At 42.0% G+C, this 26891-nt stretch overlaps 1 protein-coding gene across 1 annotated transcript in view; it reads right to left on the bottom strand.

Annotated features, from left to right (window-relative positions):
* tiparp (TCDD-inducible poly(ADP-ribose) polymerase) overlaps positions 1-24899 on the bottom strand; it is a 31560-nt gene extending 6661 nt beyond the window's left edge. Inside the window, exons 1-5 of the mRNA XM_070883540.1 lie at positions 24610-24899; positions 22965-23952; positions 12411-12576; positions 10168-10355; positions 5324-5602 (exon numbers count right to left, since the gene is read on the bottom strand). Coding sequence (XP_070739641.1) covers positions 5324-5602; positions 10168-10355; positions 12411-12576; positions 22965-23917 — 1586 coding nt within the window. The 5' untranslated portion in view covers positions 23918-23952; positions 24610-24899. The remainder of the gene's footprint in view (positions 1-5323; positions 5603-10167; positions 10356-12410; positions 12577-22964; positions 23953-24609) is intronic.
* Between the last annotated feature and the right edge of the window lie 1992 nt (positions 24900-26891).

The following is a 26891-nucleotide window of genomic DNA, read 5'->3' as shown; positions in this document are numbered from 1 at the left end:
AGGGGACCTCATAGAAACATTTAAAATTCTGACGGGGTTAGACAGGTTAGATGCAGGAAGAATGTTCCCAATGTTGGGGAAGTCCAGAACCAGAGGTCACAGTCTAAGGATAAGGGGTAAGCCATTTAGGACCGAGATGCGGAGGAACTTCTTCACCCAGAGAGTGGTGAACCTGTGGAATTCTCTACCACAGAAAGTTGTTGAGGTCAATTCACTAAATATATTCAAAAAGGAGTTAGATGAGGTCCTTACTACTTGGGGGATCAAGGGGTATGGCGAGAAAGCAGGAATGGGGTACTGAAGTTGAATGTTCAGCCATGAACTCATTGAATGGCGGTGCAGGCTAGAAGGGCCGAATGGCCTACTCCTGCACCTATTTCCTATGTTTCTATGTTTCTATGAACTCTTCATTTTCCAGTGTATTTCAGCAAATGTCACCCTTGAAACAGACAGGAAAAAGTCTAACTAATAAATACATGCAATGGGAACCAACACACAGGAACATAGTCCTTTAAGCCTGCCCCGCCATTCAATATACATAGATGACCTGGAAGAGGGGACAGAGTGTAGTGCAACAAAGTTTGCAGATGACACAAAGATTAGTGGGAAAGCAGGTTGTGTAGAGGACACAGAGAGGCTGCAAAGAGATTTAGATAGGTTAAGCGAATGGGCTAAGGTTTGGCAGATGGAATACAATGTCGGAAAGTGTGAGGTCATCCACCTTGGGGGAAAAAAAACAAAAAAAGGGAATACTATTTGAATGGGAAGAAATTACAACATGCTGCGGTGCAGAGGGACCTGGGGGTCCTTGTGCATGAATCCCAAAAAGTTAGTTTGCAGGTGCAGCAGGTAATCAGGAAGGCGAATGGAATGTTGGCCTTCATTGCTAGAGGGATGGAGTACAAAAGCAGGGAGGTCCTTCTGCAACCGTATAGGGTATTGGTGAGGCCGCACCTGGAGTACTGCGTGCAGGTTTGGTCGCCTTACTTAAGGAAGAATATACTGGCTTTGGAGGGGTTACAGAGACGATTCACTAGGCTGATTCCAGAGATGAGGGGGTTACCTTATGATGATAGATTGAGTATACTGGGTCGTTACTCATTGGAGTTCAGAAGGATGAGGGGTGATCTTATAGAAACATTTAAAATAATGAAAGGGATACACAAGATAGAGGCGGAGAGGTTGTTTCCACTGGTCGGGGAGACTAGAACTAGGGGGCACAGCCTCAAAATACGGGGGAGCCAATTTAAAACCGAGTTGAGAAGGAATTTCTTCTCCCAGAGGGTTGTGAATCTGTGGAATTCTCTGCCCAAGGAAGCAGCTGAGGCTAGCTCATTGAATGTATTCAAGTCACAAATAGATAGATTTTTAACCAATAAGGGAATTAAGGATTATGGGGAGCGGGCGGGTAAATGGAGCTGGGTCCACGGCCAGATCAGCCATGATCTTTTTGAATGGCGGAGCAGGCTCGAGGGGCTAGATGGCCTACTCCTGTTCCTAATTCTTATGTTCTTATGTTCTAATGAGATCATGGCTGATCTGTGACCTAACTCCATATACCTGCCTTTGCCCCTTATCCCTTAAGTTAACAGAAATCTATCAATCTCAAATCCCCTGGGAGGGCAGGCGCACCAACATCAGCGTCCTCATTCAGGCTAACATCCCCAGCATTGAAGCACTGACCACACTCGATCAGCTCCGCTGGGCAGGCCACATAGTCTGCATGCCAGACACGAGACTCCCAAAGCAAGTGCTCTACCCGGAGCTCCTTCACGGCAAACAAGTCAAAGGTGGGCAGCGGAAATGCTACAAGGACACCCTCAAAGCCTCCCTGATAAAGTGTAACATCCCCACTGACACCTTGGAGTCCCTGGCCCAAGACCGCCCTAAGTGGAGGAAGTGCATCCGAGTGGGCGCTGAGCACCTCGAGTCTCAACACCGAGAGCATGCAGAAATCAAGCGCAGACAGCGGAAAGAGCGTGTGGCAAATCAGTCCCACCCACCCCTTCCCTCAATGACTTTCTGTCCCACCTGTGACAGAGTCTGTGGCTCTCATATTGGACTGTCCAGCCACCAAAGAACTCACTTCAGGAGTGGAAGCAAATCTTCCTCGATTCCGAGGGACGGCCTATGATGATGATGAATCTCAGATTTAAAATTAACTATTTACCCAGCATCCACTGCCATTTGTGGAAGAGAGTTCCAAACTTCTACCACCCTTTGCGTATAGAAATGTTTCCGAACTTCACTTCTGAAAGGCCTGGCTCTAATTTTTAGACTATGTCCCCGTCCTAGATTCCTCAACCAGCGGAAATAGTTTCTCTCTATCTAGTCTATCAGTTCACCTTAAACTTTGATCAAATCACCCCTTAATCTTCCAAATTCCAGGGAATACAACCCTAGTTTGTATAATCTCTCCTCATTATTTAGCCTTTGGAGTCTAGATATAATTTTGGTAAATCTAAGCTGCACTCCCTCCAAGGAAAATATATACTTCCTCTGGTGTGGTGCCCAGAACTGAACACAGTATTCCAGATGTGGTCTAACCAGGGCTTTGTACAGCTGCAGCATGACTTCTACCCTTTTGTATTCTAGTCCTCTAGTTATAAAGGCCAGCATTCCATTTGCCTTTTTGATTATTTTCTGTACCTGTCCATGATATTTTCAGGATCTCTGTACATGGATCTTCAAGTCTCTTTGGACCTCCACCGCTTCTACCGTTTCACAATTTAGAAAATACTCTGATCTAGCTGACACAAAGCTTATTACCCTTTATACCAGCTTCAGTCTTCCAGAGTTTACTGTCTTGTTTAAATAACACCTGCTACTACCTCACCTTCCCCCATTTATGCCAGAGTTGACGTCAGAGACTCAACTGTGGTTTATGACCCATACTTGGTTTGGTGAATATCAGATTGGATGGTTGGACACCAGTTCCAACACACGATGCTGTTTTAAAGCCAAGCCTTGAAGAATAATTTTGTACTGCTTCTTACATTACAGATGTTTCCACTGGTAACCTTATACCAGTCTGGATTCATTGGGGTAGATTTTCAACTTGCTTCCTGGGCATCAATCTGGCACTGCAGATCATTGATTTCAATGGAAATGAAAATTGGGCAGTTTCTACACTGATCCACAATCCACAAAAGCAGTTTCAGACCCAGGCAGTAAGGTGAAAATCTACCCTAATGTACAACACCTCATCCATTTTTCTCTAATTATTTGGTACTTTTTTTACCTTGGTTAAAATGTTCAGCTCTACTCCAGTACTAATCTTTCTTCCATCTTCATTACAGGGCTAAATTTCTGAGCTCACCATGACAGGGAGCCTGATGCGCTGAGACCATATATGGAAAATTTGGGTGCATGCAACCATGATTCTCTGACCATTTTAATTAATGGTTAGAAACTTATGACAAGCTTACTCCAGAATTTCAGCTATGTGCTCAGGCAAGTCACCTTGCTAAGAGTGCAAAGTCAAAAAAATATCCATTACAAGCCAAATGCAAGCATTGCAGTATAAAGAATGGATATTGCTGAAAGTCAACAGACACTCAGAACAAAGGAGTTCCAAAGCAAACCAGAATTAGCACTGCAAGATAAAGCAAGACACATCATTACAGAGTCACTCATACATTTAGGAACACCACAATTTTCTAATTAATTTTTGCAACTTAAAAATATAATTTACTTTTTCAACTAAAAGTCAAGCAATTCAATTCATGATTCAGCTTCAATCCTTCATCTTCCACAGAACAGATTGGCTGCAGTTGAAGAAAAATATTTAGATATGCACTCTTCTTAGTCCCTACACAATTTTGCTAGACCCAATTGTTTGCTTCCAGTACGCATCTCTATCACAATATCAAATGCAAGAATAGACCAGTAATTTAACAACCCAGGTAGCGCATAATGTAGCCAACGCAGAGCTACGATCTGTTCACACCGTAACACAACTAGTATTCACACAATACAAAAGCACAATGCTGTGGATGCTGGAATAAAAACAGAAAATGCTGGAAAACTCAGCACGTCAGGCAGCATCTGTGGAGAGAAAACAGAGTTAACGTTTCGGGTCGACAACCCTTCGTCAGAACTGGAGTGTGTTCGGAAAAACGCATTCTTAACAAGCACTGAAAGGGGGAGGGGAAGAAAGAACAAAAGGGAAGGTCTGTGATAGGGTGGAAGGCAGGAGAGATTAGAGAGAGAGACAAATGGGATGATGGACCAAATTGAAATGGTAATGCCAAGAATTGGCAAAATATTAGCCAAGCTAGGGTGTGAATGGCGGAATAATGACCAGCTGCCATTAGGGACAAGGAGAAAAAAAGAAACAGGCTCGGGGGAGGAAAGGGAGCCAAAGACTGGCAGCGGTTAGGCTCTGAAATTGTTGAACTCGATGTTGAGTCCAGAAGGCTGTAAAGTGCCAAAACAAAAGATGAGGTGCATTGAGCTTCATTGGAACAGTGTAGGAGACTGAGGACAGAGAGGTCAGAGTGGGAGTGGAGCGGATAATTAAAGTGACAGGCGACCGGAAGCTCAGGGTCACACTTGCGGACTGAACGGAGGTGCTCCGCAAAGCGGTCACCCAATCTACGCTTGGTCTCCCCAAAGTAGAGGAGACCACATCGTGAGCAACGAATACAGTATACTAAATCGAAAGAAGTACAAGTAAATCGCTGTTTCACCTGGAAGTAGTATTTGTGGCCCTGGATAGTGGGAAGGGAGGAGGTAAAAGGGCAGGTGTTACATCTCCTGCGTTTGCCGTGGAAAGGGAAGGGGGTGCTGGTGGTGACTGCGGAATGGACCAGGGTGTCGCAGAGGGAGCGGTCCCTTTGGAATGCTGAGAGGGGAGGGGAGCAGATGTGATTGGTGGTGGGATCATGCTGGAGGTGACAGAAATGGTGGAGGATGATCCGTTGAACATGGAGGCTGGTGGGGTGAAAGGTGAGGACAAGGGGAACCCTGTCGTGGTTCTAAGGGGTGAGAGCAGAGGTGCAGGAAATAAAACAGACACGGTCGAGGGCCATGCTAACCACACGACGGTAATCCTCTGTTGAGGAAAAAGGAAGACATGTCAGAGGCACTATGTGAAAGGTGGCGTCATCAAAGCAGCTGTGACGGAGATGGAGAAACTGGCAGAATGGAATGGAGTTCTTACTCCATTGGGGTGGGAGATAGTGTAGTCCAGGTAGCTGTGGAAGTCAATGGGCTTATAGTGGATACTGGTCGAAAGCCTAGTATTCAGTTCAGATGTAAATTTAGGTACCAGCATAAAAAATATGATCCCAAAATTTTAATAATACATTCAACCTCTTACCTTTTATACTTTTCCCAAAGATATGGGTTTTGTACTCTTAGTATTTTTAAAATCCTAAATTTGGTTTCTGGTATTGTTTTGTGGAAAAGATTATATACAGTTCTGTAGCTTTTGTCTTCTATGGAAACAGGCACTTGAATGAAATCTTCCGATAGTTCCATTGAAATCCATGTTTCAGGATAGAGTTTTGAGGGGGGAGATATAGCAGGAAGGCTGGCTTGTGGAGAAATTGATCCATCTGGTAACTTTGCAAGACTGCCCAATGTGCCGGCTAAAGTCCTAATGAGAAAAAAACATAAAACTATAAATCTGACACAATCCTCAAGTTGTTTGTGTCATTTTACAGAAGTTAGTGTAAAATACCAACACAAAACCTGGACAGATTTTAACTGTTTTGGAATATTTTTATTTTTATTGTGTGAACATCAAAGTGAGGTATGCCACTTGTGGTAATGGAGCACTTTCCACTTTGGACTGCTAGTGTCAGCATCTAAAATGTCCAGGTCAGATATAGAACAGCTAGATGCATAATAAAATTCCTTGCACTCTACCCAAACAATGTACCTTAAGCCTAGCCTCAGAAAAACATGACTGTTTCAATCTGAATTTCTCTGTCTCTCATCAGCCATCCTTAGGGCCTCAGAATGAAACTGCCAATTTTGTGGTAGCCTTTCAGTTTTGGTTTTCACTTCATAATCTCAGCTGACACTCCAGTGTAGTTCTGAGAGTGCTGCAATGTTGGAGAGACACTAAATAGAGGCCCCTTTTGCCAGTTTCGATGGTTCAGGTAGGCATTAGAGATGCCCTGACACTATCTGAAGAGAGTTGTTGTTTCCTCACAGTAAACATTTCTGCCCCAATGAAACCACGAAAGATAGATTAGCTGGTCATTCATCGGATTCCTGTTTATGCAACTTTGATCATGCAGAATGGTTCTCACATTTGCGCATGCAATAACAATCACTGCTCTTCAAAAAAGTAGCCCATTTGTGAACCACCGAGATATTTCAACATGATGATGCACTATACAAGTATAAGTATTATTTTACTTAATTTTATGCTGTGGACTAGCATTTAGTAGGAATGGAATTGAGGCTACTGATGTAGTGTTCTTTATAGTGACAGAGGAGGCTTTTATCCCAGTAACCTGGGCTGTATCAAAGAAGAACTCAAAGCTGAAAGGATAATGATCCAATCCACATACTATACAATCACTACAGTTACAAGACTTACAAGTCATCTAAATAATGGTTCTGAATGTTGATGTGAGTGAGATTTAAACTATATTATCTTAGTGCTAACCTTTCACGAAAACTATCTCACTGGAATCATTACACAAGTTATGTCTCAATACCGCTGTATAACATTTGATACAAGAGAGTTATTTATTTTTCTACCCAATGATGGAACATCCCTTCTGCATTCTGATCGCTGTCTGTGACCCCTTGGGAAATTAACAGGAGAAGGATTTCTCCACAGAATCATCAACCCAACTTCATGGGTTATCCAGTAGAAGGTGGTCCCATGAAAGGCAGGTATCTGAGCAGAAAGGACTCTTGGCTGGTTCAAATGTATGCAGGAACAGGCTGTGTTGAAAATTTGGCTGAATAAACACAATTCTTGTGATCCAAGATAAACAAGGAAAGAACTGGCATTTCTATAGCACCTTTCATGACCGCAGGATGTCCCAAAGCTCTTTACAGCTAATGAAGTACTTTTTGAAGTGTAGTAACTGTTGTAATGTAGGAAACGCGACAACCAATTTGCACACAGCAAGCTCCCGACAAACAGCAAGGCGATAGTAACCAGATAATCTGTTTTTTACTGGTATTAGATATGGGATAAATATTAGCCAGGACAGCAGGGAGACGTCCCTTACTCTTCTTCAGATTAGAGCCATAGGATCTTCTAAATTCATCTGAAAGGGCAAATGGGGCCTCAGTTTAACATCTCACTCAAAATATGGCACCTCAGACAGTGCAGCACTCCCTCAATAATACACGAGTGTCAACCTAGATTTTGTGCTCAAGTCTCTGGAGTGGGACTCCACAACCTTCTGACTCAGAGGCAAGAGGGCTATCCACTGACCCACACATGGCAGCATACCGCTATTGGTCAAAAGTGGCATTTATTTTCCTCCCCTTGCACTACCCCCACCCACCGCTCAATGCACACATATATTTAAACATTGATTCACTAACGTTGACACAGGAAATTAAAATCTTTACTGCAATTTTTGCAGATCAGAATACCCATTAGCTGCTGTTAGATAATTTATGGGACTCCTCAAATTATCATTTCAGAATGACATTTGGACAAGTATAGCTTGTATGCTAACATCTTTGCATGCCAATGAGGGGCCAGAGGTTATTTATATTTTAGCAATCCTCAAAACTTTGAAAAGCAGGCAGGAAGCAAGGAATCCCACCTGGAGACATGAAGCCACTGCACTGGTGTCTCGTTTTGCCAAAAGGCATACATGACAGGACAAAGGCCGAGTTAGACTAGGTACAGAAAGAAAAAAAAAGTGCATCTATATGGGGCCTGCAAGTTGTTGCTGTTATCATACAAATAAGGATGTCTCAAAGCACTTCACAACCAATTAATTACTTTTTTTGAAGTGCAGCCACAGTTATGTAGGTAAACCATTATGGATACAGAAGCCATTGTAACAGGATACTGTTAGAGGAGAACAATAATGGCGTTCGTGAGGCAGGAGACATGTCTATGCAAAAAATTATTAGTGCTTCTACTAAAGTTTCAGGTCACTACTCAGGATAATAAATTTGTTTTGGACTATCGAGAGGATACAAAGACATAACTGGGTATCCATTACATTGATAGAGATGGAGATATATACTACCACACGTTAGATAACAGTAAAAAGTATTTTCTGCAATAGCATATCATATCTTATCCAAATAAATATTTAGTTATGTTTCATCTACAAGTTGACTACATGCTCGGTATTGTTATAAATCTTACATTTAAAGGGGTTATTTTTGTATCATTAAGCTATTTATACAAGGAGCTTGTTCTCCACCATTTCCTCAGTGAAAGATTGATTCTGACACAAACTGAAGTGTTAAAAGGATACGCCTTAGAAGACTGTGGCCTGTCTGTTCTTTTTTGAATCTTAGTGAACTAAATTAAACTCACCCCACCCATGTTTAGAATAAGATTTAAAATTGTTAAGAATCACAACTATTCGCTATACAGGCACAGCACCTAAATCCGGAACCCTCGGGACAGAGGCCGTTCTGGATTCCGGGCTTTTGATTTGTTTTCTGATGTCACGAATCTGGAAACGCCCGAGCCCAGGTTCGGGTTTTTCCGGATGTCGGAACGTCAGAAAAGGAGGGTGGGGGGGGGTGGGGAAAGACATTCTCGTCAAGGAGCTGTTCGGGCCGTCCGGCCCCGCCGAGGAGGTCGTCATCGGGCAGGCCCCACCGAGGAGGAGGTAGTCGGGCAGGGCCGGATCGGCGAGGTGTTCGTGCGGGGCCCCGCCAAGGAGGTCGGTGGGCGGGCCGGCAAGGAGGTCCCGAGGCAAGGGCAGCCACGGTGAGATGGGCAGGGCAAGGTGGGCAGGGTCGTCGGGTCTGGATTCTGGAACATTTTACGAATTCTGGACGACCCTGCCACCGATCGGTCCAGAGTCCAGAATTCCAGATTCTCAACGCTGCACCTGTATTATATTTTCAGCGAAAGAGGACATTTTGTGAATACAATGATTATTCAGATCACTACCCAAATTTTTACATCATATACATTCAGCAGAGTTGTGTAGTGTGTTCTATATCCTCCTTTTATTTTTAATTATTTTGTTGGTATTTGCAGGTTTTCAATTTTAAAGCTGAATTATTTATCAATGTTTAAGTGATGCATATATCCAAATAAAAATTCCAGGGATGGGCTCAAAAACTAATTACACAGAGATGTCACAATTCACTGTTTAAGAAAGAAAGACTTGGATTTATATAGCACCTTTCACAACCACCGGACGTCTAAAAGCGCTTTACAGCTGATGAAATATTTTTGGAGTGTAGTCACTATTGTAATGTAGGAAACGCGGCAGCCAATTTGCCCACAGATGATCTGTTTTCTTGATATGCTGATTGAGGGTTAAAGATTGGCCAGGACACCGGGGATAACTCTCCTGCTCTTCTTCGAAATAGTGTCACGAGATCTTTGACGTCCAGTTGAGAGCGCAGACGGGACCTTAGTTTAACGTCTCATCCAGAAGACAGCACCTCCCATAGTGCAGCACTCCCTCAGCACTGCACCGGAGTGTCAGCCTAGATTTTTGTGCTCCCACAACCTTCTGGTTCAGAGGCTAGTGTGCTACCCACTGAGCCACAGCTGACACTACAGCCACATTTTTTCAGCCTATTAAAGCTTGTCTAGTTGTCATTCAAATTATTTCTATAATTGTGTCAAATGTTTTGGAAATGTAAGATTATCTAAAATGAATGATAATGATATAAATGGCAATGACAGCTTAATTTTGGTGGAAGTACTGTAAGAGTAGCTTTAACATTTGGTAATACACTTGTAGGATGATGGTAACACTGATTTACACATCAGTAGCTGATTGGTGTAATGGAATTTTGCAGATTGGCTTGATGATTCATACTAAATGTGGCTCTAATTTTATTAGTTTAGGCAGACTAAAGTTCCCCGGGCAAAATTATTAACTCAATGTTGTATAAACCAAGGTAAATTAAATTTCATAATATATTTTTACAAAAGATTGCCACAGGAACATGTAATTGTATGCTACTGATTAACTGAAGAGTAGTCAAAAACTAATTTGTTCTGTCCAGTAAACTCAGTGCTCAACTTACTGTAAACAGGGTAACAGCAGTACAGAAGAGCGAAATAAGGGTCGTCGGGTGATTCGCCGCCGAGTACCGAAGACAGCATTCTGCTGAAAGCCCTCCATTAAATTCAGGATGTACCTATTTTGCTGCATTACGAAACAGATCTCATTCATACCTCGAGATGAGGCTTCCTCAATGCATCGAACAACTGCCTAGAAATAACAAACCAATACATTTTTAACGACAAGGATAAACAATGTTACTAACATTGAGATATGAACCATCTTCCACATGCAACATGGTATTTCTTTTTAACAATCATGCTAAGATTTCAAAGCCACAAATGTGTACCGGAAGCCCTGACACTTTGGTTTTGTTAGACAAATACCTCCCTTCAGCTAATGTAGCCCCACTTTTTAAAAAAGGAGGGAGAGAGAAAACAGGGAATTATAGCCTGACATCGGTAGTGGGGAAAATGTTGGCATCAATTATTAAAGATGTAATAGCAGCGCATTTGGAAAGCAGTGGCAGGATCGGTCCAAGTCAGCATGGATTTATGAAAGGGAAATCATGCTTGATCAATCTTCTAGAATTTTGTGAGGATGTAACTAGTAGAGTGGACAAGGGAGAACCAGTGGATGTGGGGTATTTGGACTTTCAAAAGGCTTTTGACAAGGTCCCACACAAGAGATTAGTATGCAAAATTAAAGCACATGGTATTGGGGGTAATGTATTTCCATGGATAGAGAACTGGTTAGCAGACAGGAAGCAAAGAGTAGGAACAAACGGGTCCTTTTCAGAATGACAGGCAGTGACTAGTGGGGTATCGCAAGGTTCAGTGCTGGGACCCCAGCTACTTACAATATACATTAATGATTTAGACGAAGGAATTGAATGTAATATCTCCAAGTTTGCAGATGACACTAAGCTAGGTGGCAGTGAGCTGTGAGGAGGATGCCGAGAGGCTGCAGGGGGACTTGGACAGGTTAGGTGAGTGGGCAAATGCATGGCAGGTGCAGTATAATGTAGATAAATGTGAGGTTATCCACTTTGGTGGCAAAAACAGGAAGGCAGAATATTATCTGAATGGCAGCAGATTAGGAAAAGGGGAGGCGCAACGACCTGGGTGTCATGGTACATCAGTCATTGAAAGTTGGCATGCAGGTACAGCAGGCGGTGAAGAAGGCAAATGGCATGTTGGCCTTCATAGTGAAAGGATTTGAGTATAGGAGCAGGGAGTTCTTACTGCAGTTGTACAGGGCCTTGGTGAGGCAACACTTTGAATATTGTGTACAGTTTTGGCCTCCTAATCTGAGGAAGAACATTCACACTATTGAGGGAGTGCAACAAAGGTTCACCAGACTGATTCCTGCAATGGCAGGACTGACATATGAAGAAAGACTGGATCGACTAGGCTTATATTCACTGGAATTTAGATGAGAGGGGATCTCATTAAAACATAAAATTCTGACGGGATTGGACAGGTTAGATTCAGGAAGAATGTTCCCGATGTTGAGGAAGTCTAGAACCAGGGGTCACAGTCTAAGGATAAGGGGTAAGCCATTTAGGACCGAGATAAGGAGAAACTTCTTCACTCAGAGAATTGTGAACCTGTGGAATTCTCTACCACAGAAAGTTGTTGAGGTCAGTTCGTTAGATATATTCAAAAGGAAGTTAGATGTAGCCCTTATGGCTAAAGGGATCAAGGGGTATGGAGAGAAAGCATGCAACATCAGTACCCCATTCCTGATCAGCCATGATCATATTGAATGGTGGTGCAGGCTTGAAGGACCGAATGGCCTACTCCTGCACCTATTTTCTATGTTTCTATGTTTCATTAGCCCCTTTTAGATCACAATTTAATCTGTTTAAGTACTAGCTGTGAAGGCTTGTGTCCAAACCTACTTTGGTGTTAGGTCTTTGTTTTGTAGTTTACTCAATACATTCAAAATACTTCATTTACATTTTCTGTTGAAACAGTCCTTGAATATTTGAATTGGCAAAAGTTGTTGTTTAACATGCTCTTCCAGATAGGGTTTTACATTTTAACAATGATAAATATAAAACAAAAAATACCATGACCTTTCGATTGCTCTTTCAGTACAATTTAGTTTCATACATGGGAACAGACTGTGAAGCAGAATTTGCTACAATCTAAACATTTCTATGTTATTTAAATTATGTAACTCTTTCAATTTTCAGGAATTTGATCACTTGACAAAATCTCCATTTCGGCTGTTGGCTAACATGATAGCATTTTGTATTACCTCAGAATATTCTCTCCAGCCAAAGTGTTCCCTGCAATAGTACTTCCAAACTGTGTGGAATTGCGAGCCGGAACGTGCCAGGGAAGCAGTGGACAATCTCCTCACTTGGTTGAATTGAGCATCATAAACTGTCATTAAATTAAAATCCAGTGAGAAAACACGGCCCCTAAGAAAACAATAAAATATGAATTACTATCCCTGGAAATATCACGTTTTATCATACAATTAACAAAAAGCAGGCTTAAATCAGAAATCTTTACAAAGTTTGCAAAACAAAATGTTTTCTTTGAAGTGATCCTTGTGCAACAGTCGAGATGCGGTTATTAGATTATTGGAAATGATTATTAGATTGGACTAGAGGAAACCTACACTACAAAAAGCATGTTTTCTTAAAGTTATAATAAAGTTGTAGTAATGGGTTAAATTCTTGCAAAAAATCATCAAGAGCAGGACTGCTTTACTATGACGCAACAGGCTAAATTAAATAATCCCACAAATGGACCGAATCATATGACAAAACTGCAACTTTGAACTGCCTTATGCCATAGACCTGCAGACAGTGGCTTTCAGGGTTAGGGTTCTTTGACAACTATACATACATACTTGTACAGTTAAATCATACCTTTGACATCCTGAATGCAATTATAAATAGTTGCACATGCAACATGAAAGATGGGCTGTTGTTCGAACAAGCCAGCCATTATTTTTTCAGTATTGGTAAGCTGCAACATGCAAAACCCACAACCATCTGCAGTGCAAATGTTCAACAGATGATAAAATCTGCCAGTAGCAATAATCTGTGACCACACGGTGTGAGATACAAGGTAATTAATCTCTTGTATTATAAATTTGCTTAGAATTTCTACCCAAGCTCACCTTGGTTTCAAAAAGCTGAAACTGAAAAGGCAAAAAGAAAAGAAATCAGGTTAAGATGAAATAAAAATCAGGATAAACCTTTATACTTAACGTGGCATTTCAATTTTAGCTAAATGTAGACATTAGCTGAAAGCCAATGTCCCTGTTTTCATTATTGGTGCTGACCTTGGGGGTGATAATCGGTCTTGGGGGGCAATTGCGCAAAATGTGTGAGAATGAGTCGCTCTTCTGTACTACTTCCCAAGATGAATTTTACCCTTTATGTCTTTGCAGCATGAGCCTTATGCAAGCAAACTGTAGACAACTCTGAGAAGTATATTGGTCTGCAGAATCTTGTATGCATCCAGAGGAGTGAGTTAAACCCTTCCCCACCTCCCCAATTGGTTTTCATCTGGGTTGGTGCTCCTACTGCTGGTAACTTACCTGCAAATGGTAAATGGGCCATTTTCCACTACTAATAAATTACTAATTTTAGTGGCTGCATTCTACTGCATGCAAGATAGACTGATCCCTTAAGGAGAGCCTGAGTCAGCAGGTTGGGTGTTGCCTTCTGAAAAAAAAGTCAGAACCACAACCACAGTTGTCTGGAAGAAGCCATACATACCACCCTAGGTCTTTCTGTGAATATCAACCATTCTAGTTCATAAAATGGTTGGGGATGCTTGAAGTTCATCCCAGCCCAGGAAAACATGCCAAGAAAACTGCTTTTCATTGGAAGAACTAAGTTTATTAACAATTGCTCTTCTCTTCCATTGAAAGTTGAACTGTATTTGCATGTAGTATAAGAGCTACATGTATAATAGCCAAACAAAATCCAAGTATTCAGGTCACTTTAAGAAGCAGATATAATCAAAAATGCATGGCCACCAAACCTAAATTAATGAAGTGCTTCCATCTAGGTCTGTGCAGGCAGTGAATTGATTTTGCAATGGTTGGCTGTAAAGCCCTTATCCAGCCATTAGGCAAGACAGTGGTATTGAACAAATAGGCACAAAAAACTGACTTTAGAATAACTGAGCTGGAATGTAAGCTGACTGGAGAACTATTTCAGAAAGCAATTCTCCAATATAACTGGGCAATTAGTCTCACATGATCAACTCCATATATTCCACTTCAACAAACCTGCTTGGATCAGAATAATTTCCAAATAGGCTTTTCTACTCCTCCCCTAGATTACAGTACTAAAGGCTAAAACAACATTTCGGTAGATTTTTGTGATATTAGCAAATGGAAGAAAAGATACTCTACTGTTTTCTGGTAAAGTTCATATCTATCTCTAAACCTAGTAATCAGGGGCAATTGTCCCCTCCATAAGCCAAGGCGCTGGAGGTAGCTGTAGCACTCCTACCAACAACACAGCTGAAATCAGCCAACTCAGCACTGGCTGGGATTATTTTTATTGTAACAAATACTTAGTAATTTGTTAAGACAAATATAAGGCAAAGAAACAAAGAAGCCATATTTTGAACTGCAAATAAAATTTGGGCCATTTAAAATGTATACCTGTACTTGCTTATAATGCCCACTGGCCAATGAGGTGAGTTTTCATCACATTCAATGCTATCTTTGTGATGAATTTTATTTTCCATAAGTTCAAAGAAAAATAATGTGCAAGTTGCAAAGATTGCAAGTCCACCTTCATGGCCAATATGGTACTGGTTCAGCAGAATTTTCCGACAGGGTTATTCATGCCTGTTCCAGAAACTTTTACCTAACCATACACTCCCCAGTGGAGACAACGCCCCTTTAACAGCAATTATAGAAATGTGTGAAAGTTCACTTATGCGTGTAAAGACTTGAAAGCTTGTAATAGTTTTCATACCGCAGTCATCTACATCATCACGACTATTGATTTAAAAAAATGATGTTGCATTCTTCTTAAAGGCAAGCGAGTAATCTTAGTTACTTCTAAATAATCCAATAAAATGCTACAATAATGTCTGGACCGGTTTGCATATTTGTAGCTGCTGTACTTGGGAAAAAGCAATTATAAATACTGCACCAATCTTGCCTGATTTTCACAAACACAACAAAACTGTAACCCCAACACACTCTCATCTAGTGTATTCTAATGTGACCGGTTATGTCTGCAAAAAAAAAATTCTCTCACTTGAACCCTGATCATCAATCCAAGAAACCCTCAGTCTAAACTTGGGTTTCCATCATCAACAAATCTTAAGTGAGTCATGATTTTCAGCCCTATTATAACAATGATACTGTGAGAGACGTAAGAATAAATGTAACTGATAGCAGTTTGAACTGTAATTGAGAGCAGAACACAGGAATGCATTGACTTTTATTGCACATTGCTCTTATTACTTATGGTTGAAATGTTTATATGCAAAATCAGGAGTATCCAATGTAATGAAAATTTATGTAAAGGGAAGTAGGATCCATTTTGCAATTCATCACAAGAAAACTCAGTGAACCAGTCATTCAAACTTGGGTTCTGGAACATCCAACAAGTTTTAGTGATTCACAGCAGACAGACTATGCATATTTATCTGACATAAGGAAAGCCAAGAGCAATCCCATGAATCAGTTGGTGAAGACACTGCCCAGAGTGGAAGTGAGTCAGGGAGACCAGGAAGGTCATACATTCTATTTTTGGTCTGTACTGAGTTAGCTTATCTCAGCCAGGGCAGTGATAGCACCTGCAGTGTCGTTAACCTAGGGAATGATAAAATGACCCTTGTTTCCCACTCCCAAGCATTATCCAGTGAGCCCAATAGAAAGGTTGTACATCAAATGAAGACAGGATCGGAGTTGTCTGTGATGCCCCTCAATATAGACTAGCCTACAAATACTCACTAAGTGAATGAATGCCCAATTGTGTGAGGTATTGGACTGTGCCCAGTACCAGTGGAATCAGAGTCCAGCAATTGTTCAGTGTCTTGTTGCAGGGTGAAAATTGAAAGGGAATGTAAAAAGCCAAAAAAAGACATGAGGAAAGTCCAGAGCAAATATAAATATGCATTTTAAGCATAAACTGCACCAATTGTATAAATGATTTCATAGGTAATTTAAATATTTTAATAAAAAACACAAGTCTGAGGTCACAGATTTGAATTAGTTCATTTTCAAATTCTCAGATCAAGGCTATTCTAAACTCAGCAGTTTATTGCTTCTTGCTGGTGTGTCTCAAGGTTATTTCTGTTCTTATGAGAAACAATTGGAACTTCAATGAGCCGATGTTGTCAGCTGTGTCTAACCAAACAAATTCTGTTTACACAACCATTCAACCATTGTGACATTGTGAACCTCATGACATCGCCAACACATAAAGCAAAAGCATTCGAGAGCAGCCGGTTTAATGGTGTAAAGATGGCTGTAAAACATGCACATTTCACACGATTTACAAAATACTTTAGGCAATTTCAAAAGTAGACTTTACATAGAAAGCTTTAAAATGCAAGCTCTTTTGAAACTGCCAAAAATAGTGGGATTGCAAAACTACTGTTCTGCATGCAATCACCCTTCCTGCTTGAATTCATGGAACAGTTCCTTCTCAGTAGAATGTCAAACAGACACCATTGTTATGGTAACAATTCGGCCTGTTCTAAATTGTTAGCAACATCATCCTACCTGCACCCCCCACCCTGCCAACTACCACCACCAACTGGCAGGATAACTTAGTTTATAGCAATCGTAAGCCTAGCTCAGAAGGTTTCAGGCTCTAGAGCGCTACATTAGTGCTTGAATTTATAATCTAATTCTGACTCTCCAGTCATAGTTCTGAGGGTGTGCTACATTGGCAGAAGTACTGCTCTTTTGGATGAGACAAAACACCATAGTTCTGTCTGCTCAGGTGGATGTCAAAGACCCCACCGCACTAATTGAAGAACAGGGGAGTTCTCCCAGTGTTATATCCAACATTCCTCAGTCAACCACTGACTTGTCATTCATCTCAAGACTATTTGTGGGGCAATGGCTGCTATGCTGTCACTGCACTTCAAACAAGAATTTGGAATTCTGCATCCAGTTTTTGTTTGCTCATATGGTGGGTGATATAGAGGCTTTGGAAAAAGGTTCAGGAAGGCCACGATAATGATTCCAACTTAAAGAACCTTTGTTACTTGGATAGGCTTAAAAAGCTGGATCTATTCACTTTAGAGATGTGCAGACTTCAGGGTGATTTGACAGAGGTATCCAAAATAGTTAAAGGGCTCAATAGTCTTTCAACTGATAGATTGGACACCAAGAGGGCTCTTACCTAGAAGTTACACAAGGGTAGGGCTAGGTTAGATGTTGTGGTTCTTTTACCAGAGAACAGTAGACCTATGGAACAAGTTGTTGACTCATGTGGTGAGTGCTGACTCTCTGCATACCTTCAAAAGAGAGCTGAACCAGTTCCAGACATTATAATCACAAAATGGTCATCACTCTAAAAATGCCAACTCAATGTCTTAATCTAAGGAGGCTTGAGTTTTAATACACTCAACCATCTCTACACACCATGTTATAGTACTGTGGCCTGTGGATCACAGCACTGAATTATCAGGCAATATAACCTTAATCAATGGTCTCCTGAACAGGTTTTGATCACCTAAAGGGAGGAATTTTCCATATTCCACCCCCCCCTCCCACCCCACTAATTGGTTGTGGGGTTTTATCTTTTTGTTTGCCTCTCGCTGGAGATAATCTGGCTGCTGGTGGATAGAGGATGTCGAATCATAATGTGACTGTGGGACAGGCTTAATCAACCAGATGGTCTTTTCCTGCCCGTCATTTTTGTATGCTCCTACAAAATTCATTAAGTAAGGTGTTTTAAGAATTTTTGATGTGAAAGACTCTATATAAAGACATGTATTTTTTCTTATGATGGGTCTATTTAGTCTACATCGACAACACAACCACCACCTAGCATCTTCAACAATACAATCTATTGCAAAGAAGTGATGACTCCCTTACTTCATATTTGCCCCTGTAGTTTACTGTATATATAGGTTCCAGACTTATAACTATATCAGGGATTCACATGTCCCTAGGCTTGTATCTGATTTTTAAAAAAATGGTTCAGAGCCTGGAGACTGGGAGAAATTTAGAACTCAGCAGAGGAGGACAAAGGGTTTGATTAGGGCAGGGAAAATGGAGTACGAGAAGAAGCTTGCAGGGAACATTAAGACGGATTGCAAAAGTTTCTATAGATATGTAAAGAGAAAAAGGTTAGTAAAGACAAACATAGGTCCCCTGCAGTCAGAATCAGGGGAAGTCATAACGGGGAACAAAGAAATGGCGGACCAATTGAGTAAGTACTTTGGTTCAGTATTCACTAAGGAGAACACGAACAACCTTCCGGATATAAAAGGGGTCAGAGGGTCTAGTAAGGAGGAGGAACTGAGGGAAATCCTTATTAGTCGGGAAATTGTGTTGGGGAAATTGATGGGATTGAAGGCCGATAAATCCCCAGGGCCTGATGGACTGCATCCCAGAGTACTTAAGGAGGTGGCCTTGGAAATAGCGGATGCATTGACAGTCATTTTCCAACATTCCATTGACTCTGGATCAGTTCCTATTGAGTGGAGGGTAGCCAATGTAACCCCACTTTTTAAAAAAGGAGGGAGAGAGAAAACAGGGAATTATAGACCGGTCAGCCTGACATCGGTAGTGGGTAAAATGATGGAATCAATTATTAAGGATGTCATAGCAGCGCATTTGGAAAGAGGTGACATGATAGGTCCAAGTCAGCATGGATTTGTGAAAGGGAAATCATGCTTGACAAATCTTCTGGAATTTTTGAGGATGTTTCCAGTAGAGTGGACAAGGGAGAACCAGTTGATGTGGTATATTTGCACTTTCAGAAGGCTTTCAACAAGGTCCCACACCAAAGATTAATGTGCAAAGTTAAAGCACATGGGATTGGGGGTAGTGTGCTGACATGGATTGAGAACTGGTTGTCAGACAGGAAGCAAAGAGTAGGAGTAAATGGGTACTTTTCAGAATGGCAGGCGGTGACTAGTGGGGTACCGCAAGGTTCTGTGCTGGGGCCCCAGCTGTTTACACTGTACATTAATGATTTAGACGAGGGGATTAAATGTAGTATCTCCAAATTTGCAGATGACACTAAGTTGGGTGGCAGTGTGAGCTGCGAGGAGGATGCTATGAGGCTATTGAACGACTTGGATAGGTTAGGTGAGTGGGCAAATGCATGGCAGATGAAGTATAATGTGGATAAATGTGAGGTTATCCACTTTGGTGGTAAAAACAGAGAGACAGAATATTATCTGAATGGTGACAGATTAGGAAAAGGGGAGGTGCAACGAGACCTGGGTGTCATGGTACATCAGTCATTGAAGGTTGGCATTCAGGTACAGCAGGCGGTTAAGAAAGCAAATGGCATGTTGGCCTTCATAGCGAGGGGATTTGAGTACAGGGGCAGGGAGGTGTTGCTACAGTTGTACAGGGCCTTGGTGAGGCCACACCTGGAGTATTGTGTACAGTTTTGGTCTCCTAACCTGAGGAAGGACATTCTTGCTATTGAGGGAGTGCAGCGAAGGTTCACCAGACTGATTCCCGGAATGGCGGGACTGACCTATCAAGAAAGACTGGATCAACTGGGCTTGTATTCACTGGAGTTCAGAAGAATGAGAGGGGACCTCATAGAAACGTTTCAAATTCTGATGGGTTTAAGACAGGTTAGATGCAGGAAGAATGTTCCCAATGTTGGGGAAGTCCAGAACCAGGGGTCACAATCTAAGAATAAGGGGTAAGCCATTTAGGACCGAGATGAGGAGAAACTTCTTCAACCAGAGAGTGGTGAACCTGTGGAATTCTCTACCACAGAAAGTTGTTGAGGCCAATTCACTAAATATATTCAAAAAGGAGTTAGATGTAGTCCTTACTACTAGGGGGATCAAGGGGTATGGCGAGAAAGCAGGAATAGGGTACTGAAATTGCATGTTCAGCCATGAACTCATTGAATGGCGGTGCAGGCTAGAAGGGCCGAATGGCCTACTCCTGCACCTATTTTCTATGTTTCTATGAGCCATCCCCACATGCCCCATAGTACCCAGACACAGAAAGATAACTTGCAGAGTTCCAATTGGATGGACATGTGCAATTGATGTTACTTGTGACTCACACTGCAATGCCTCTCATGCCCAGATGTGTCCTGTCATTTTGTTGTTGCTTGCACCACTGGTCTGCACAGCAACTGTGAAAATTTGCCTCCATAAAAATTACACTTTCTTTTTAACAAACAAAACTGACATCAAATATAAACCAACAGTTATCAAAACTACAGATCAGTGCAGGCTTGGTTCCTGGAGGAGGTCCATCCTGATTCAATTCAGTAGATTATGTTATAGTCCCAAGTTTTTTTTTTAAAATGATGATCTGTCCAAGAGACTCCTCATTACACTTATCCTGTTAAACAAATGCAAGCTGCACATGATTGGCACAGCAAATGCAACTAGTACACCAAGAGTTAAGAGATTTGTACTAATTCAGGCTCAAGAACATTAGTGGACTGTTTGTGCACAATTTCCATTTTATGTTAAGGTGATCTTATTTTGCAACAAACACACATAATCTAAGAAAGCAACATTCTGGTCCAAACCAATTATTTGTTTGGAAATAACTGGCATTAACACTGGTACCACTTTCTGTAAAAGCTGACAATAAAGACACTCCCTTATGTACACAGAATGCAACTGGCATCAACAGCATAAAGAAGTGACAGTATTTCCCGTATCTTAACTGGTCACCAGTAACTCTAGCATATATTGGGATGCATTCATTGCGTGTCCCACAAATTCCACCTTTAAAAAGGCAAGATATTTTACCTCACTCACCAACTATTCCAAAGTCAAATATCCCATAAAAAATTTCATTTTTCAAAAATAAAACAAACAACCTCAGTGCTCTTATGAACCATTTCATTTAAGATTAGGTTCAGTGACAGAAATTACTGGAACACAATCACCTTGACACTGTACCGATTAAATTACAAGGGGCAGCACTCCCTGTAGTACAGAGTACAGCTCCTGTCTACTCAACATATAAAAATTACAATTCCAGCAGATAAGTGGCAATACTTAATTTGTTAAGTTAGTTGAAGCCCTCTGAAGAATTACTGTAAATGCAATTCAGGTCAGTTAATAAAATACTCATTCTGAAGTCCATGTTACATCCATTATAGATTGAAAATATAAACAATACATATTTTTCCCAGAAAAACAAATATGTTTAAATTGGACCCCCCACCATCCCTTCAGGACATGCAAAAATTTCAATTAATTGAAAACTGTTTTTATTTTCAGTTGTCAATGTGAGACACACACACACACACACACACACACACACACACACAAAGAGAAATATGATGGTCCATTAATAATTGAAATCAACCATCCAATTATCACAAAACACCTTTAAGTATCGACATTATAATCACAAAATGGTCATCACTCTAAAAATGCCAACTCAATGTCTTAATCTAAGGAGGTTTGAATTTTAATACACTCAACCATCTCTACACACCATGTTATAATACTGCAGATCACAGCACTGGTACACCAATATCCAATTGCATAAAGTGGTAGAAAATGGATGTGCCCCTGCAATTACGCATATTCTTTATAATAAACTGTGCACTGTGGAGCTGCTTTGTAACATTGCACAAGAAAATAGGGGAGAAGGGTGTGTGGGGTGTTGAATCATACTAATTGCTCTATGCGCCTCTGTTGGCCAAAGAGTAGTATTGACAGAACCTGGAAGGTCAGCTCTGCCCAGGTTGTGACCAATGCTATGTGATGCAAAGGAAGACAAACTAAACAAAAAACCTCCACTTTGGCCGCCTTCTAATGATAGTCAGCAGGAATGCTGAAATCATGTTGTGCATTCTCTAATACCCTGGCCTGAAGTGTCATTGCAGCCATCCAGTTACTAACAAGGTTTGATATATAAACAAGGCTCAAAGTGGAATGGTATGTGCTGGTATAGTACCAGCAGCTGTACAAGCCAGCACATTACATTCTAGAATGTTAAATCTGGAATGTATCACTGCATGTTTGCATACCATCACTTTTAAGCCATTTTTGTATGAGAATGATACGTGGATTTTATTTTTATGCAGTTGGTTAAACCCAGAACTATGTTATTCAGTTAGGTAAATGCACCAATACTTGTTTGAGTTATAGACATGTCTGATCAGTGAGAATCAGTTGACTACTGATGGTTTTTACTCGACTTTTGTGTGAGGGAGGTGCTGAACAGGCATTTTCTTGGTGTCCAAACAGATTTTCATTAAAGCTAGGCTGACCACAAATGATTAATAGCATTGACCAAATAGTGTGGTAACCATGCAAGTGATGTGCAGCACCAACTTGTTTACAAGTATTTTGGCAGGGCGCAGCATGCTGTTATCTGCATCTTGTTACTATGGAAACACATCACAATGGAGCTGGGCTTCTGTGCACTGAAATTCAAGACATTCAAGCTAGTTCCTTTAGGAGCACCTCACCTGTATCAAACTATAAAAGAACTAGCAATTGTCTCTACTCAAACAGGTTCCCACATGTATTTTTAAAAACTATCACTTGGAAATGATCAGACAAACTCAAGTGAAAGCACTTTTATTGCTGATTTGAAGATAGGCAACAAAAAGCAGCCCTGGAATATTAAAATAATGTTTCAGAATAAAGTAAACAATAAATCTATCTTGCTTCTGTTACTTACTGATATTGAAGCTTGACGTGGTCATTGTCAGGATTGCAGTACAGCCTTTCTAAATGTTCCTGTGCCTCGTCAGGCACTGCCTGCCAAGTCTGAGTTATAATATTTCTCAGTTGCCAGTGGTAAGGTAGCACTGTGTGATGTTTCGGACAGTCATTCCCAAAAACACAAATCCCCTGTAAAAATTCATCACATATTTCTATTCCATCTTCCTGATGGGTGTGATACTGCAACTGAGTCAAAAGATCAAAGACAAGGTCGATGGATGCCTCCTCGCTCTTATTCTGAAAAATACCTGTCTTTAAATCTTTCTCGGTCTTAGCCTGGTTCAGTAGATCGTGACAGAAGGGGCTCTGGTACAAGCTATTGGCATGAGGCTGGCCCATGTTGCCGAAGCACCCCGGGGTGACAGCATCCTGGGTGGAATGTGTCGAGCTCTGGAATGGCAAGTTTGCAGAAGTGGCGATAATGGCAGATGTCTCGGTGGCAAAGGAGTGATCAGATGGGAGCTCAGTCTCCTGGTCATCGTGTTCCAGGGCCGGCGGGTGCTGCATCTGGCCAAGACTTCCCGCAGATGGCATTAGTGTGGAAACATCATTTCCTGACTTCGGGCACGCTTGATTCTCGTTCGCGTCTTTTTTCAAAGATTCAAATAAACTGGTCCGGTTCCCTTCACAGCTCCGAGAAAGAAACACCCCGTCGCTCAGTTTGTCCGACCGTAACAAACTGGTGAGGATTAAACCCAACGCGCGGAGATTCCTCCCCTCCAACTTCCTGTGCGCGTGTTTCTTCTTGAGGAGAGTGTTGATGAGCGGCACTTTGCTGGACAAAGTCATCCCTGCTGGAAAGTTTGGTGCTGGCGGGCTGGAGCAGCCCAGGTCTGAGCACTGCACGCTCAATAAAGCCGCCCTGGCAGAGTCTGCCCGCGGCCCACACAGCCGCAAACTCTTCTCCATACTTCCCTGACTCTGCACACTCGCAGCTCGCCGACCTGTTGACAGGAAGATCGACAGTCATTAAACAAGTTTTTTTATTTAAATCTTCGCCCCCACCACCCCGTCCTCTAAACTAAAACATGTTCAGTTCAACTCGAGATTTAAATCTCTCAACTCCGCCCTCCTCTCCGACGTTTTCGCCCCTCAGTCACGTAGGGCGAGCTCCCAACAATGCTCCGGATAATTAATCCCAAACCTCGTACGTGCAGAATGGATGTTCCCATCAGCGGCTACGTGAAGGCGGCCGGGGAATGGGCCGGGCGATCGGGGCGGTTCAGGAATAGGCCAGTCAGTCCGGTTCGGCAGCTACGCCGCCCGCCCGCCCGCAGCTAACGCCCCGAACTTTCCCCGCAGCGAGAGGCTGGCGGAATTGCAGCTGTGGGGAGCGTCAGAAATAAGTACTCAGACAAAACACTAACAGACCGCCACCAAAAGTAAGCTGCTGATAAAGCCCTCACCCCCACTCCTACACTTTAAATACGTCAAACCGACAAGAATTCTCAGCTAAGAAGATTACTTTTTAGAAAAAAATAATAGTTTAGCACCAGTGACTGTATGAAACGGGACGAGGAAGTCCTCTCCTCCCCCCACCCCCTCTCTCTCTAATAAGACGGGGTTCACCCGAGCAGTTTGCGAAACGTCTCCAAACTTACAGCCAAGTGGACGGGGCTCCGACCTTCCCGATCAGTTCAACATCAGGCTCCGATACAGCCGATGCCGGTCGCTTGGGCCGTGGCGAGGATCTGTGTTGGGAGTGCGGACTGCCGCTCTCATCGGGCAGGTTGGAGAGCGAGTTAGGATCCAGTTTGGGGGGGGGGAGGACAGAGATCCGCCGATCTGCCAGCCTTTAAGTAGAGACCGCTTCCGTCACTCAGAGGCTGCGCCAGCGTTGGGCGGAGTCTCAGCGCCTGGCAAAGCCAAGCAGTGCGGAGGACTTCAATCTCCCAACTCTAACCAGGAAATAGCACAGGTTGCTGCTGCTTGCTTGTTTATTTACGCCTCTGCTTCTGTGCGCTGTGCGCCAACTACGCAGACACCGAATGGGCACATTCCTTGTTCTTTTGCGCCAGAAGTGAGAGAACTGCGAGGACAGAGCTCTACAACTAACCCTTTAAAGGGCTGCGATCGAGCACTGTCTTCACAAACATCAGAAGAAACTGAACCTCTCCTGCTAGAAGAAAATAAAAATAAAACAGACCTCACCCGATTTAAGTTTTTTTTGTCAGGGTTAAAGTTACATTTCATTGAAAAATAATTGGAGCATCTGTGAAAAAGTTATGGTTATTTCTAAACTGTGGTTATTTCTAAACGGTAAGTGTAAAATTGAACTATAAATAGAATACTCCCGTGACCCGTCTTTGCACTGCTGGTTAAAACAAATGTTAGCACTGCTCTCCGAAGAATTTACAATAGACGAGCTCTGAAAGAATTAGAGCTTGCTTTGTGTGCACATGTACAAGTCCACGTCAGTTCTCTGGTGAGTCCTATACATGTGACAACATACTCGTTTTATCCCCCCAGCCACTACCACACACATGCAGGTAGGAGTTAAGGAGGCTAACCTGTTTTTATTTAAAACATGTTAGTCCTTGTATCATTTGTTACTAAAATACTGACTACAAGGTCGATTTCAGGAGCGTGGGCTTTTTGCTGTAACATGCTCGTCTCTCTCTTTCGCGTGTGAGCTGCTGCCGGTCACAGTGCCAGAGGCAAGGATGGGAGGTCAGTAGGATGAGTGCGTCAATCGCAAGTTCTTCAAATTGGCTTCTACCAGAAACTATTTTAAATTTGTTATTCTGCAATCAAACATTCCAGTAAAAGATAATGGAAGACTGCTTATTGTGAGATCTTAATTCAGGCCGTGTAATTTTAGCTTGGGATCATTGCTTTTAATTGATCTGTGCTTTAGTATTGGCGGGGGGGTGGGGGGGGTGTGCTTTAGTATGATGAAGAGTATGGGGGGTGGGGCATGGTAAGGCACAACATGAAGACATAGATAGGTTAATGAATTTCGGCAGGTAGATGTCAGATGACATTTAACGTGAAGAATTATAAAGTGATACATTTTGTGAAGAAAAATGGAACACAAGAACATAAGAAATAGGAGCAGGAGTAGGCCATGTGACCCCTCGAGCCTGTTCCGCCATTCAATAAGATCATGACTGATCTGATCTTGGCCTCAACTACACTTTCCTGCCTGTTCCCCATAATCCTTGACTCACCTATAGTTCAAGAATCTGTCTATCTCCGCCCCGGCTGTATCCCGCAGTATCGGAGCCTGATATATTCAATGACTCAGCCTCCACAACTCTCTGCAGTAGAAAATTCCAAAGATTCACGACCTCAGAGAAGAAATTCCTCTTCATCTCCATTTTAAATGGGTGACCCCTTATTCTGAAACTATGCCCCCAATTCTAGATTCACCCACGAGGGGAAACATCCTCTCAGCATCTACCCTGTGACGCCCCCTTAGAATCTTATATGTTTCAATAAGATCACCTCTCATTCTTCTAAACTCCAATGATTACAGGCCCAACCTGCTCTACCTTTCCTCATAAGACAACCCCTTCATCCCAGAAATCAATCGAGTGCACCTTCTCTGTTCTGCCTCCAATGCAAGTATATTCTTCCTTAAATAAGGAGACCAAAACTGTATGCAGTACTCTAGGTGTGGTCTCACTAACGCCCTGTACAGTTGTAGCAAGACTTCCCTACTTTTATATTCCATTCCCCTTGCAATAAAGGCAAGCATTCCATTTGCCTTCCTAATTATTTGCTGTACCTGCATGCTAACTTTTTGTGTTTCATGTACAAGGAGACCCAGATTCTTCTGGAGTGCAGCATTTTGTAGTCTCCATTTAAATAATATTTTGCTTTTGCTATTCTTCCTACCAAAGTGCATAACCTCACATTTTCCCACATTATACTCCATCTG

Source organism: Pristiophorus japonicus, chromosome 6, assembly GCF_044704955.1.
Source record: "Pristiophorus japonicus isolate sPriJap1 chromosome 6, sPriJap1.hap1, whole genome shotgun sequence".
NCBI classification, from domain to species: Eukaryota; Metazoa; Chordata; class Chondrichthyes; family Pristiophoridae; genus Pristiophorus; species Pristiophorus japonicus.
The sequence above is the reverse complement of the archived record's forward strand: the minus strand, read 5'-3'. Positions and strand labels throughout refer to the sequence as shown.